Source organism: Camelina sativa, chromosome 17, assembly GCF_000633955.1.
Source record: "Camelina sativa cultivar DH55 chromosome 17, Cs, whole genome shotgun sequence".
NCBI classification, from domain to species: Eukaryota; Viridiplantae; Streptophyta; class Magnoliopsida; order Brassicales; family Brassicaceae; genus Camelina; species Camelina sativa.
Genome location: NC_025701.1, coordinates 15197293 through 15212630, shown reverse-complemented (window position 1 = coordinate 15212630; position 15338 = coordinate 15197293). Strand labels below are relative to the sequence as shown.

General features: G+C 34.2%; 1 protein-coding gene across 1 annotated transcript; it reads right to left on the bottom strand.

Annotated features, from left to right (window-relative positions):
- LOC104757293 (mediator of RNA polymerase II transcription subunit 9-like) lies at positions 98-6151 on the bottom strand. The gene is made up of 4 exons (XM_019238929.1): positions 6047-6151; positions 5913-5975; positions 364-422; positions 98-267 (listed from the first exon to the last, which is right to left on the bottom strand). Exons 1-4 carry the CDS (start codon positions 6149-6151, stop codon positions 210-212), a joined length of 285 nt encoding a protein of 94 aa, XP_019094474.1. The 3' UTR covers positions 98-209.

Genomic DNA, 15338 nt, shown 5'->3' with positions numbered 1-15338 from the left:
TTTTTGTTTTCTCGATTTTTAGATTTAATATATATCTAATGTAATGGTTAATCATATCACAAAATAAACTTGATGTAGAAAGTCAAATCAGCCCAAATAATGTGATGGGGTTATATACTGATTATAATTCTTGGTATTTAAAACCTAAATTGCTGGAAGAGTAAAAAAAGAATTGTACTGTATATACAAAACATGTTAGGGGAAGGGAATTAAGGCTCTTTCTTCACAATCTCTTCAAGAGATTTCTTATATTGTTCGATCAATTCCCTGACACAAAGATTTAAGAATACAATTATATATAAGTAAGTGCAAAACCAATCAATGTGATCAAATAAAAAGATGACATAATTTTAAACAACTTACTTTCTTTGTTGAAGCAATTGTTCAGTTTCTTCTAGTTTTCCCTTTTGGTCATCAACATACTTGTGAAAATAAGAAAATTCTCGTTAGCAAAAACCAGAACAACTTTGTTCTGATCTAAATGCAATGTGGAAAATTTTCTTTCATAATAATGAATAATAATGATTACCTCATTAGTGTTAGATCCTAGGGATCTTGAAATCGAATTCAAGATCTGTTGACACTTGTTGAAATGGTTATTCACTTCAGTCATCTGCAAGGCAATTCCACTTTAGACAATTCAACATCCAAGAAAGAAACCGTAGAGATCCAAACAGCTTTTGGATTTTTGTTTTTGCGTGTGTAGATAAACAAAGAAAAACAAACCAAGGCATCAGAATTCTGATCTCGTGTTCCAGCTTCAATCGCATCTGCTAATGTTCCCACCGACTGTGAATACAAGATATTAAATACTAAACCCCAAGAAGAAGAAATTGATTCATCTACTTTTGTTTTTTGTTTTTTATTACCGGATAGAGATTAAAATGAGAAGCTAACAACTCTTGTCGCTGTGGAGTCTTCACAGATGGTTGTTGTTGCTGCGGTGTATGGTGCTGCATCCCTGATTGTGGAGTCTCCATCACTGATTGTTGTTGCTGTTGTTGTTGATGATGAAACTGTAAAGTCGAGCACACGATGGTTGAGGTCGATGTATATATATATATATATTAGAGATAAATATGAAGAAATTTTATAAGCCTAAAGAGATTATATTAGACTCCCTATATTTACGGGATATTAGCATATCCTCAAGAGATTTAATTCTGCACACTCATTATATAACTTATAAGTTAATCGAAATAATAAGAGTTCACAGTAAGGAACCTGCAGATTGTGTTGAGCCTCTGTTTCATTTTTGCTTTGTTGCTGCAGATTGTGTTGAGCTCTCTCTGCCCCTTGGCTTTCAGTATTTCTCTGCATCTGTTCCTGCGGATTCTCTTGCTGTCGGATTTCCTACAAATACAAATCATGGACTCTAAATGATCAATGAACAAAATAACAACAAAGTTATGTATGTATATTATATTTTATACCCTTTCCTCTATATCTTCAAATCTTCCTCTTGAATCAGGCTCTGCGGAATCCGGAATAGTTTTTGCCTGAGAATGAATTTGTCATATAAGTAAAACAGAAAACGGTTATACAAATCACATTAAATTTCATGTTACCCTCTTCTTTGGCCTGGATCCTGATTCTGTTTCGTAACTCCTATGAGCTCTTCTAGGCTGAGAATCCAAACGTTCAAATCAAAACCAATATGGATGGACATGGACCATGGATGGGGAAGAGACATTTGATGGAAACTATCTATACCTCCTGATACCTAGGTTCTGCACCATCCCTGTTGTCCTTTATGTGTTGATATACACAAATTGAGCCGAACTTACATTCCCTTCTCATAAAATACTAGACATATAAAAGAAGAAGTTGTTGGAACTAAACAAGTCTTTGTTTTAAAATCAGAAAAGACTAAACCAGGCAAGAGATTCTTATTTAGCTCTTAAATGAAGTTTACAAAACTTTAATAAGTTGTGTTACTTTTTACTAGATGATCAGGTTTGTATGAGATTATCCAACCTGACAAATCTTCACACCATTCCTCTTCGGAAACTCCTATTAACATGTTTGAAAGCGGGCGGGGTAAGCAGAGAGAGAGAGAGACAAATTTTGCAACTTTGAGACTCAGCCAAACATAGGTAACTTCTCTCACCTTTGGAAGATGAGGAGGATGATTGAACCAGCAACGACTTCGAAAGCGGCACAGACCATTTTCGAGGTAAAACTGACAGTCTTTTTTTCTGGGACGAACTGGATACGCTCTCAGATCCCTCTCTAAAGATCAAGCAACATTAACATCCAAACTTGGATCACAAGAAACCAAACCGGATCGGATCATATCATGAATGTATCTCTTCAAGATTAAAGATAATACCGCTGGTTTTATCAGACGATGATGACCTCGAACCGAGCCTCTCACTACTAGCTCCACGTCTCTGTTCCTGAGAAATTCGTTATCGACTCTTGTGTTTATTTCTTTTCTTCAAAAACAATCCACAGTAAAAAGTTCTTGTTCAGTTATCTTTTACCCTATTTTTCACATCACGCCTCAAATCCGAAGCTCGTCCCTGTGAAAAAATCGCATCGTAAGCTGAGATCAACAGTGGAAGTTCTTGGTTCAGTTTCTTTACCTTAGTCTCTTTAACTGATCTCGACTCTGTATCATCGCTTCTTCCTCTAGCTTCTCGCGGATTCTCTCGAGCCTCTGCCATTTAAGTTGAGATTAAGTTGTACTCGTATCACTTTCTTGAATAATAGCCTAAAAGCTTCTATTACTCCGTTTCGTTTCTTTTGTTTCTCTATTATACCTCAAAGAATGGTTTTGCTTCTTTAGTTTTCAGCGGGAAACTGTTACGCCGTATCTTCTTAGTTTTTTTTTTTTTTTTTTTTTTAATTTATTTTTTATTTTTTATCTTCAATATTATTTAATTACTAGGAGTCAGACTCTCCGCGATGTCGCGGAGAAAATATTTTAGAAAAAGTAAATAAAATTTAAAATTATACATTATGAAATCATTTGAATGTAATAGAATAATTTGAATACACAAAGATTAAATATAAACTGTTACTAAAAACACAACCATCAAAATGAAAACTTATAACAAAAAATATTATATAGAATAGATGCAACATTGCCAAAAATATTGTTTAAAGTATTATAAATATAAAATATTTTATGAAGAATTATGGTAAAGCTACAATTAAAAAAATCATTATGACAAAGTGATTCTAACTGAGAATATTGAACTAATGGTTGTAATGAGTAAATGTAATCTTCTATTAAATAATTGTAATTAAAAACAAAATAATATAAATTTTAAATATTAAGATAGTTTTTAACGAAAAGTTAAGATAAATAGACGCAACTATAAATTCTATATTAAGTTTTATTAAATTTCTCTATTGCTATAATTATTTCTAAAATTTTAGTTAGATTATAGAATAACGTTGAATTAGATATTAATAGTCAAATTATTTAGATTCAACATAAAACAGAAAATTTATTTCAATGAACAATGATTTGATAGTTATTGATGAATATATAGAAAGTTCAAAAGACATGACTATTTAAATATTCACACCTATTAGAACGAAAAGTTGTGATGAAAAAATTTGAATACAATATAGTGAAAAGACACAACTCTACAATGACTTGATACAACTGTTTGAGTTTAAAAAACCAAATAAAAACAAGTTTCTTACAAAAAAATATTAAGCAAAGTCGCAATGTTGTTTGTATTTATTCAGATTGTTATTATTATTTTTAAATATTAAACTATTTTTAAATTAAAAGTTACAATAAATAGACACAACTGTAAATTCTATATTAAGTTGTATTAAATTTCTCTATTGCTATAAATGAAATATAAAGAGAGTTCAAAAGACATGACTATTTAAATAGACACACCTATTAGAACAAAAATTTTGTGATGAAAAGATATAAATGAAATATAGTGAAAAGACACAACTCTACAATGAACAGATACAACCGTTTGAATTAAAAAAAAAATTACGAAAATGTACTACGAAAAATCACAACTGTTGTGTCTGCACTTGATTTCACCTAATAATCCATATAAACTGCTTTTAAATAGAAGACATCTTTATTACTATATTGAAAAGTCAAATTCAAAAACTCACTATATAATCCATCTAACTGTTGAAAAAAAAATCTAGGTATTTTCATTAAATTTATATATATAAGATTAAGTAAAATTTGTAAATTAGATTCATCATTCCAAAAATCTTTGATTAAATCAAGAATTGGAAAAAATTACTTAGTTATAAAAAGAATGAATGCTAGAGAATAATTTAGAAAGCTGTAAAAACTGTTGAGATTGAAATTTTATATTATTTTATGTTATGGCAAAAAAATGAAAACAGTTCCAACAGACAAATATATATAGATTTCAAAAGATAAGAATGTTCCAATCAACACAATTTTACAGTGAACAGTTGTAACTTTTCATAAATAACCGTTTTAATGATCCATCACGACTTTTCAGAAAATATCTAGAAGGTACGATTGAAAAAACACAACTGTTGGTCGCATTTATTCGGATTGTTTTAAAATTAACTAAAATTTGTAAATTAGATTCATCATTCCAAAAATCTTTTATTAAATCAAGAATTGGAAAATTTTCTTTACTTATAAAAGAATGAATGCTAGAGAATAATTTAGAAAGCTGTAAAAACTGTTGAGATTGAAATTTTATATTATTTTGTGTCATGGTAAAAAAATGAAAACAGTTAAAGCAGACATATATATAGATTTTAAAAGATATGAATGTTCCAATCAACACAAGTTTACAGTGAACAGTTGTAACTTTTCATAAATAACCGTTTTAATGATCCATCACGACTTTTCAAAAAATATCCAAAAGGTACGATTGAAAAAACACAACTGTTGGTCGCATTTATTCGAATTTTTATTATTATATAGATTTCTTTCGTCTAATTTTACGTTTGTTTACTACTATTATAGTTTTGCAAAATTAAAACAACGAAAGCATAACCTAATTCTTCTCAACACTGCCTCTCTAATGCTATCTCCCTGTCTCTGTTCCTGCACTTGAGCCGCTCTCCATTGCATGATTCCCCTCACTATTGGATCGGTTAGATGACTAATATTATCTTTCACTTCTCCTCTTGATATCTGCTTCTGAAGGTTGTTGTAGAGCCTCTGGCCTATTTTTTTAAAAGTTATGGTTAATTGTATCTTTGATGATAAGCAACTTCTTTTTGTTTCTCGATTTTTAGGTTTAATACTTTAATATATCTAATATAATGGTTTACCATATTGCAGAAATCCCAATCAACCAGATTAAAATGTAATGGTTTACTGATTACAGTTCTTGGTATATAGCACCAAAATTGCTGATAGAGTAAAAAATAATAATGTATATTCCAAACATCTTAGGAGATAAATATAAATGGGAGTATGAAACTAAGGTTCTTTCTTTAAAATCTCTTCAGCATATTTCTTATATTCCTCAATCAATGCCCTGACACAAAGATCTAAGAAGATAATTATAGTTAAGGAGCAAAACCAATCAATCAGATCAGATTAAAAGATGATAAACAATGTTTTAAAAAAATTGCATCACTTACGCTTCTTTGTTGAAGCAATTGTTCACTTTCTTCTAGTTTTCCCTTTTGACCATCACCATACTTGTGATATAAGAAATTCGTTAGCAAAAAACAAGACAAACTTTGTTCTGATCCAAATGTTATGTCAAAACTTTTTTTTATATATAATTAATGATTTACCTCATCATTGTTAGATCCTAGGGATCTTGAAATCGAATTCAAGAGCTGTTGACACTTGTCGAAATGACTATCCACTTCAGTCACCTTCAATCCAATTCTACTTAAAACAATTCAACATCCAAGAAACCCTAGAAATCCAAATAGCGACTTGGATATTTAAAAAACGAGAAAAAAGAAAAATAAACCAGGGCATCAGAATTATGATCTCGTGTTCCAGTTTCAGTCGCTTCTGATAATTTTTCCACCGACTGCAAATACAAGAAACTAATAATATAATCCAAGAAAAAAGAAATTTTATTCATATACTTTTTTTTCTTACATGATATAAATTAAAATGAGAAGCTAACGACTCTTGTTGTTGTGGAGTCTGCACATATTGTTGTTGATCCGGTGTATGGTGCATCATTGATTGTGGCGTCTCCATCTCTTATTGCTGTTGCTGCAAAGTCAAACACGATCGTTGAGGTCGACGTATATATATAAAAACAAGTGAACCTCTCTTCTTGTGGCGACATATATATATATATATATATATATATATATATATATATATATATATATGACTATTACAGATAAAGATGAAGCTTATAATTAGTGTATAAAGAAGATGTAGAAGTTTTCTATATTTATGAGATATTGATATATCCTAAAGAGATAGTATAATTTTATATACACATAATAAGTTACTCGAAATAACTAATCAAATCAGAGTTGAGAGTGAAGAGTTAGTTATCTCAACTATGAATCATCCACTAGCTAGTTTAGTTACTGTGACACTCGTCCAAAATTTTAATACCACGCCGGATTTTTTGAAAATAACTATTCATTAAATGCTTAATAGTGATGTTTTAAAAACAATCATCGATCGTAAATAGTAAAAAATAGTGACATTAAACCCTATTTAAAAGTTTTAACTTAGAAAAGAACTCTTTTATTGAAACCCTAAACCTTTATAAGAGGAGAGCCCTTCCTATAATACATTTGTGAACATTTCCTTGCACTTCAATCATAATCCTCACGTACCATCACTTTTCAAAGGCGTGAACAACACGTTACTTAGTGAGGGTAATTTTTTTTGTTCACAAGATCACAAGGCAACATAAATGCATCACATATAAACAATCTACTTAGTGAGGGTATATATATATAATCACAATGCAACAAACATGCATCACATATAATGATATAACCAAATAACCAATAGCCAAACAATATGCTTTCAAACAAGAGTTCAATTAACAGAAATGCCATAAACAGTGAATTTTTTTAGTTAAACTGCCACTTTGTTCGCTTCTTTCCCACATTGCCACAACCCTCACTTAAAAAGACATAATTATCCCTCGATGAACACTATGCTGCTAAAAGACAAGATGTGGATGATCGACAATATGCCAATGATGGACAAGATGCAGATGATAGATAATATGCAAATAATAGACAAGATACAGATGATAGACAAGATGCGAATGACAAACAAAATGCGGATGATAGACAAGATAATATGGAGAAGGATACCAGCGAGAAATTCATTCCTCCACATCATCTTTTGGCCCACCCTCATCCANATATATATATATATATATATATATATATATATATATATATATATATGACTATTACAGATAAAGATGAAGCTTATAATTAGTGTATAAAGAAGATGTAGAAGTTTTCTATATTTATGAGATATTGATATATCCTAAAGAGATAGTATAATTTTATATACACATAATAAGTTACTCGAAATAACTAATCAAATCAGAGTTGAGAGTGAAGAGTTAGTTATCTCAACTATGAATCATCCACTAGCTAGTTTAGTTACTGTGACACTCGTCCAAAATTTTAATACCACGCCGGATTTTTTGAAAATAACTATTCATTAAATGCTTAATAGTGATGTTTTAAAAACAATCATCGATCGTAAATAGTAAAAAATAGTGACATTAAACCCTATTTAAAAGTTTTAACTTAGAAAAGAACTCTTTTATTGAAACCCTAAACCTTTATAAGAGGAGAGCCCTTCCTATAATACATTTGTGAACATTTCCTTGCACTTCAATCATAATCCTCACGTACCATCACTTTTCAAAGGCGTGAACAACACGTTACTTAGTGAGGGTAATTTTTTTTGTTCACAAGATCACAAGGCAACATAAATGCATCACATATAAACAATCTACTTAGTGAGGGTATATATATATAATCACAATGCAACAAACATGCATCACATATAATGATATAACCAAATAACCAATAGCCAAACAATATGCTTTCAAACAAGAGTTCAATTAACAGAAATGCCATAAACAGTGAATTTTTTTAGTTAAACTGCCACTTTGTTCGCTTCTTTCCCACATTGCCACAACCCTCACTTAAAAAGACATAATTATCCCTCGATGAACACTATGCTGCTAAAAGACAAGATGTGGATGATCGACAATATGCCAATGATGGACAAGATGCAGATGATAGATAATATGCAAATAATAGACAAGATACAGATGATAGACAAGATGCGAATGACAAACAAAATGCGGATGATAGACAAGATAATATGGAGAAGGATACCAGCGAGAAATTCATTCCTCCACATCATCTTTTGGCCCACCCTCATCCACATCACCCTCTTTTGGTCCACCATCCTCGACATCTTCTTTTGGTCCACCATCCTCCATGTTATCACCTTTTCCATCATCCACATAGTCTTTTGGTCCATCATCCTCCACATATTCTTTTGGTTAATCATCCTCAACATCTTCTTTTGGTCCACCATTCTTTTGGCCCACCATCCTACATGTTATCACCTTGTCCATCATCCTCCACATCATCTTCTTCTTCATCGTCTTCTCATCCTTCTCCCTATCATCTTGTCCATCATTCTCTTTATCATCTGCTTCTTGTCCAATATCCGCATATTTTCCATCATATCTGTCTAGTCCACCATTTTATACATCATCCGTACATTTCCCCCCAAAACCATGAAAAAGACATAAAATTTCTGCTTATTTGCTTCATTATTATCATGAGGACAAAACCATCTTTTGACACTATGCCATAAAGTTGTTTTGTAGCATTTTCTTTAAGTTTTTGAAAATATGGCATTGGTGAAAAGTTTTTTAGAAAATGTGGCACTTTTGGCAAAAATTCATTCAAACAAAACTATCAAGCAAATAACATCAAACAACAATCAAGAGTCAAGACACAACTGAAAATAAAAACTTTACTAATGTCAGCCACCTCCATTGGTGGATGTGTGGAGAGGATGAGTGTAGTAAAAACAATAGTTTAATAGTTTAGACACCCATTTATTTGTAGTGGCGTCTTCTTAAGACACTCTATAAAACTAATAATAAATTAATATAAGACACCCATAACAATAGAGATGTTCTTACATGTTACTCATCAGCTTTTCAGGAAGCGCATCATATCCATGATATTCTTGCAGGTTATTCCTCTAACTGCTCAACTCTTCACTCTTTTATCTCAATCTATATCCACACATATCCTCAACTATATCTACCTATCAAATCTCCACTTTCTAACAACCTAGCATCACTTTTTGGTTCTCACATAATCATCACATAGTCTCATATTATGCAAAACATAGTCTCAAAAACCAGATATCATTTAGCTATACTACATCTACACCATACCATAGAAACCAAGAAAAACTATAGATATACAAGTAACATCCTCACTTTAGCGATAACAAAAAGAGATCCTCGACAACTCCTTACGCTTCCTCTCTCTCTCTCTTTCTCTCTCTGTCTCCTTGATGATTCTCTCTCTTTCTCTCTCTGTCTCCTCGATGATTCTCTCTTCTTCTCTCGATCGGCTCTTTGGGAGTTGTAGATCCTTCTTCTAGAGACTTTCACTTATATAGGAGAAAAGATTAATTAGGGTTTCTAAAAAAATATCTAATTTACCCTTATTTTAATTAATCATAATTAGAACTTGGGCCATATTAAATGGGCTTGAGTTTGAGATGTTAAAGTTATCTTGTTCGGATTAATCTTAATTAAAATTTTGGCCATATGAAATGGGCTTGAGTATGAGATGTTACTGTTACCCTCTTCTTTATTTTGAATCATGTGTATCCTATCTCATATTTCCTATGAGTTTTCCATTTGGATTTACTTGCTCACTAATCCATGGTTAGGACATCCTCATTGGTCATTCCATGAAGGTGTTTTCAAATATAAAAATAATAAAAAAAGAAATAAATATGTCTATACATATGAATAGGTGAGATTAATGTCTCTAAAAAAACACTTTCAATCTTAAAAATGAAAATATTTTTTAATTTAGTATTAATTTATTTTTAAAACACCCACAAGAGTATAAACAATAAAAAGATCTTATAACTTAAATCATGAAAATAGCTTCTCACATATTGGAGAAGAGACATTTGATGAAAGTACATGATAGTGGCGACTTAGCACATGTGCTCAGGATGCTAGAATACATGGTGCTAGTCTAGCACCTCTAGGTAATGTGACCATGCATGTCTTTTTTTTTTTATCTTTCTTTTCTAAATCTTAATATATAACGGTTAAACAGAGCTGAGAACAGCTTGAACTAAAAAGAGTACAGAACTTACCTAAGAAACAAACAAGATTAGGGTTGGAAAACCTCAACCAAGTGTACAAATAGGAAACAGCAGGAGGAACTGAGCTCTTGACAGAGGATCTAACTTACTACGAAGAGTATTGTTTATATCCAAAATGATAGGTGAGGGAGGGTGAAACACCTGAGCATGCAACCTACAATTCTGCTCTTTCCAAATAGAGTAAATGGAGGGGCTTGGAACGATAGCTTGATAATTAAAGCGATATTTTTGTTTTTGATGTGTTGAATTACTCAAACCTAGCCGAACATACAATATATCCCCTCAGAAAATGTTGCAGCGTATCACATTTAAAAGAAGTTGAACATAAATAAAGTGCTTTCGATTTAAATAAAGAGAAAATAAACAAGCTCTTAATTATAATCTCGCATAATTTTCTCCACAATGCCAAACATTCCTTTTTCAAATCAAAGGATGGTTCGCTAATTCAACTTTCAGCGGCAAAATGGTTGTAGTGTTTTTTCTTCTAAATTCGTTTAAAGCTTTTATGTATACTTCTTAAATGATGTATTTTTTGAATTTTCAGACATATATATATATATATATCTAGTAAAGAAAAAAAATAATTTTAGTTATAAATACATCATTTTAGTATGAAACATTTTTTCTATAATTCTAGTTAATTACCAATAATAATTCAATATTTTCAATAAATATATCTTCAAGTTTACAATTTTTTTGTTATTATTTATTAATAAACACATAAAATACTAAAAAAATATTATTTCTTCGTAACAAAAGAAAAATCTAGAAATTGATTCGTTTAGGAACAGAGGGAGAGTATTTGGTTCATTTGGATTTAACAGTTATTTAAAAAAAATGTTTTGCACAAAAGTTTCATCTTTTTTTTTTTGTCAATAGAAGATTAGCTCAAACGAGCCAATGCGATGGAAAATTGTTTACAAACAAAACATTATGCGGAGATGTGCGCGCATAGCGTGCCAAGAGATCCGCTTTTACATTTGCATTTCTAAAAATAAAAGATAAGGAAAAATATGAAAATTTCTCCTTGTCCAACTTGATATCGTCAAGGTATGTCGAGTACGCCGACCAATCATTTGACGAAGACACCATCTTCACCAAGTCTAAGCAGTCTGAGTAGAACGCCACGTCACGATAGTCATCCCCGATCATGCAGCGCATAGCCAAAATGAAAGCTTCAACTTTGGCATGTAAGGGGGAAATGCTCCGTCGAAAATTAGTAGCTCCCATGTTCGGTGCCGGATTCTGATACTGAGTACAAAACCATCCTGCACCGGCAAAAAGATCGCCAGCCTTCCAAGATCCATCAACGAAGCAACGGTAGCCTGTAAAGAAAGTGGGAAGCGAAACTGCAGCCCCCTCATCCGAGATTCGGGAACATTTGGGGGAAAAGTGGAGTCCTCATCTTCAGCCTCCTCCTGAGCCGTCTGCCATGTCAACGCCTCGCCTTCTGCTACCCGAATAATCTCCTCTGGCCGCTCAGCGACATTCTCAAAAACAAGTGCATTTTGTGCTTTCCATATATACCACAAAATCCACAGGAAGGCCGAAGCGCGGGAGCCCGGGCTTTTAGGGTCCAAAAAATAATCCTCATTGGCATACACAGACTCCATCGGAAAGGAGTGTGGTCCTACCGGTACCTGAGACAACGCCCATACCTGACGTGCTGGTGGACAAAGAAAGAGAGCATGATTGACTGATCCTCATCAGCACCGCAACAGACACAACCCAAATCACATGTAATACCACGCTTTCGCAAATTTGTCGAAACGGAAATGCAACCTAACAGTATCTGCCACATAAAATGTTGAATTTTAGGGGGACAATGAACAGTCCAAACACTGGCAAGGAGATGGGTAATCTCCGGCCCACCCCCCAGGGCCTGAAAAAGCCCGGGAATCGCCATACGTGCCGTATGGTAACCAGATTTAACCGTATACCTCCCATTCTTCGTAAAATGCCAACCAAGAGTGTCTTCCTTCGGAGAACTCCCTAAAGGTAAAGCCCCTATCAAAGCAACATCGACATGATCAAAATGCTCAGCAAGCAAATCCATCCGCCACAAATTGGTTTGACGATCAATTAAGTGAGAAATTTTTAGAGAAGGGTCCTTAAACGAACCCTTGCTTAAAGCTGGTCTCGGGAATTGAGCTGGTATCCAGGGATCAGTCCATACAGATATGGACTCCCCAGTCCCCACTCTTTTAATAAGTCTTTTGTTTACCAGAGAGAGAGCTGAAACAATACTCCTCCACCCATAAGAGGGAGAGTATGAACGAATATGTTCCATGGGATTCGATTTCCTATAATACCTACTTTCAAAAACCCTGGCGAACAATGAATCAGGGGCGTCAATAAGCCGCCATAATTGTTTTGCCAACAAAGCCGAGTTAAAATCATCAATATTCCGAAAACCCAATCCGCCCATCTGTTTACTACAACACAGCTCTCAAGCTAACCAATGCATACCTCCTTTCCGACCATTTGTACTCCACCAAAAATTTGCCACAATACTAGTAAGTTTGGATGTAAATGATTTTGGTAGACGAAAACAAGACATCAAAAACGTCGGGACAGCAGTGGAGATGGATTTAATCATCACCTCCTTTCCCCCCTTTGAGAGCAATTTCGATGACCAGCCAGTCGTACGGCCCTCTAGCCGTTTGGGAACAAAAGAGAAAACTTTTATTTTAGATCCACCTAAACTCTCAGGCAGACCTAGGTTTGAGCCCATACCCCCCAAGTTTGTTATGCCAAGGACCCCATGGATCTCCGTTTTTGTGTCCTCAGCAACCGTATGACCAAACTGAATAGAAGATTTTGCAAAATTAATTTGCTGAACCGAAACGGCCCCATATTTCCTTAGAATATCCAAAACTACCGCACATTGGGCTTTATCCACCTTACAAAAGAAAAGGCTATCATCCACAAATAAAAGGTGTGTTATTGGCGGACTCTGATTAGCCACCTCGATTCCTGTAATTAACTTATCCTCTTCCGCTTTCCGAATATTGGCAATCAACACTTCCGTACACAAAATAAACAGATAAGGAGATAAATGGTCTTCCTGTCGTAACCCTCGCTCCGGGACTATCAATCCATTAGGTTGACCATTCAGAAGAACTTTATACTCAACCAAGCTTACACAAACTATAACCCACCCAATCCACCTTTCATCAAACCCCATTTTGCGGAATAACTTTTCAACAAAAACCCATTCCACCCGATCATAGGCCTTGCTCATATCCGTTTTGAGCGCCATAAACTTCCCTTTACATGACAGATTAGTCCATAAACCATGAAACATTTCCTGAGCAATCAGGGATGTTATCCGAAATCAGTTGGCCAGGAACAAAAGCCGATTGAGTTTCTGAGATAAGCCTTGGTAAGACCATCTCAAGCCGTTGACACATGATCTTTGAAATAATTTTATACTCCACATTACACAAACTAATAGGACGCAGCTCGGTCATTCGGGTTGGCTTTGCCACCTTAGGAATAAGGCAAATGTGTGTTGTATTTAATCTCTTATCAAACACTCCATCGTCAAAAAAACCATTAACCAACGATAGAAGATCTCTTTTAACAACCACCATGCTTTCTGAAAAAACAGTGCTGTCATCCCATCCGGACCTGGAGCCTTATCTGGATGCATCATAAATAGAGCCGCGCGTACCTCAGTTTCTGTGGCCGGGGCCGTTAACCGCGCATTTACCTCCTTTGTAATAACAGTGCTGACCTCACATAAGACCTCATCAAAATTTGTTGGATTAATTGTTGTAAACAGATCCACAAAATATGACACTGCTATATTACAAATATCAGCATCCTCCGTAAACCAAGTTTCATCTTTCTTTTAGTCAATAAATGTACATTGCATTTGAAATTATCAGTTTTATTAAATGGAACTTATAACGTAACTTTTCCAAGTATGTCTTTTTCTATTAGTAAAAGGAAAATAATAAGGAACACGAAAAATAAATAAATTGAAGCATACTTGAATATTGATGTGTATATATTCCTTTCTACTGAACTGACATTCATACTAATGTAATTGCAATTGTTTACTATTATAATTTTGCAAAACTGAAACAACGAAAGCATAACCTGTGGATTCAGCGTCGGACGAATGGTTGGACAGCAAATTTACTATCAAAAGGGGGAAGGGAAGTGATGATTAAATCTGTGGCTACTGCTGTTCCAACTTTTGTGATGTCTTGTTTTCGTTTACCAAAAACAATAACATCCAAGCTTACCAGTGCAGTGGCAAATTTTTGGTGGAGTACTAGTGGTCAGACAGGGGGCATGCATTGGCTTGCCTGGGAGAAATTATGTGTTAGTAAACAGTTGGGTGGTCTTGGCTTTAGGAATGTGGATGACTTTAATTCGGCATTATTAGCCAAGCAACTATGGCGTCTAATAGACGTTCCAGAGTCGCTGTTTGCCAGGGTGTTTAAAAGTAGGTATTATAGGAATACGCATCCTTTGGATCCAATTAGGTCATACTCTCCCTCCTATGGGTGGAGGAGTATATGTTCTGCTCGCTCTCTGGTTAATAAAGGGCTTATTAAACGGGTTGGCTCTGGGGACACCATTTCTATATGGTCTGACCCTTGGGTACCAGCTCAATTCCCGAGACCAGCTTTAAGTAAGGGTCCGTTAAAGGACTCTTCTCTTCAAATGAATCAATTAATTGATCGACAAACTAATACTTGGCGTTTGGATATGCTTAATGAGCATTTTGACCCACTTGATGTTGCATTCATAAGGGCTATACCTTTGGGTGGTAATCAAAAGGATGATCCTTTTGGTTGGCACTTCACGAAAACAGGGAAGTATACAGTCAAATCTGGCTATCACACTGCACGTCATGACGTGTCTCGGACTTTTGCGGCCACTGGCTCTGGCCCGGAAATTACCCCCCTGCTGGCTAGCGTGTGGAGGGCTCGTTGCCCACCTAAGATCCAACATTTTATGTGGCAGGTCTTAACTGGGTGTATTTCGG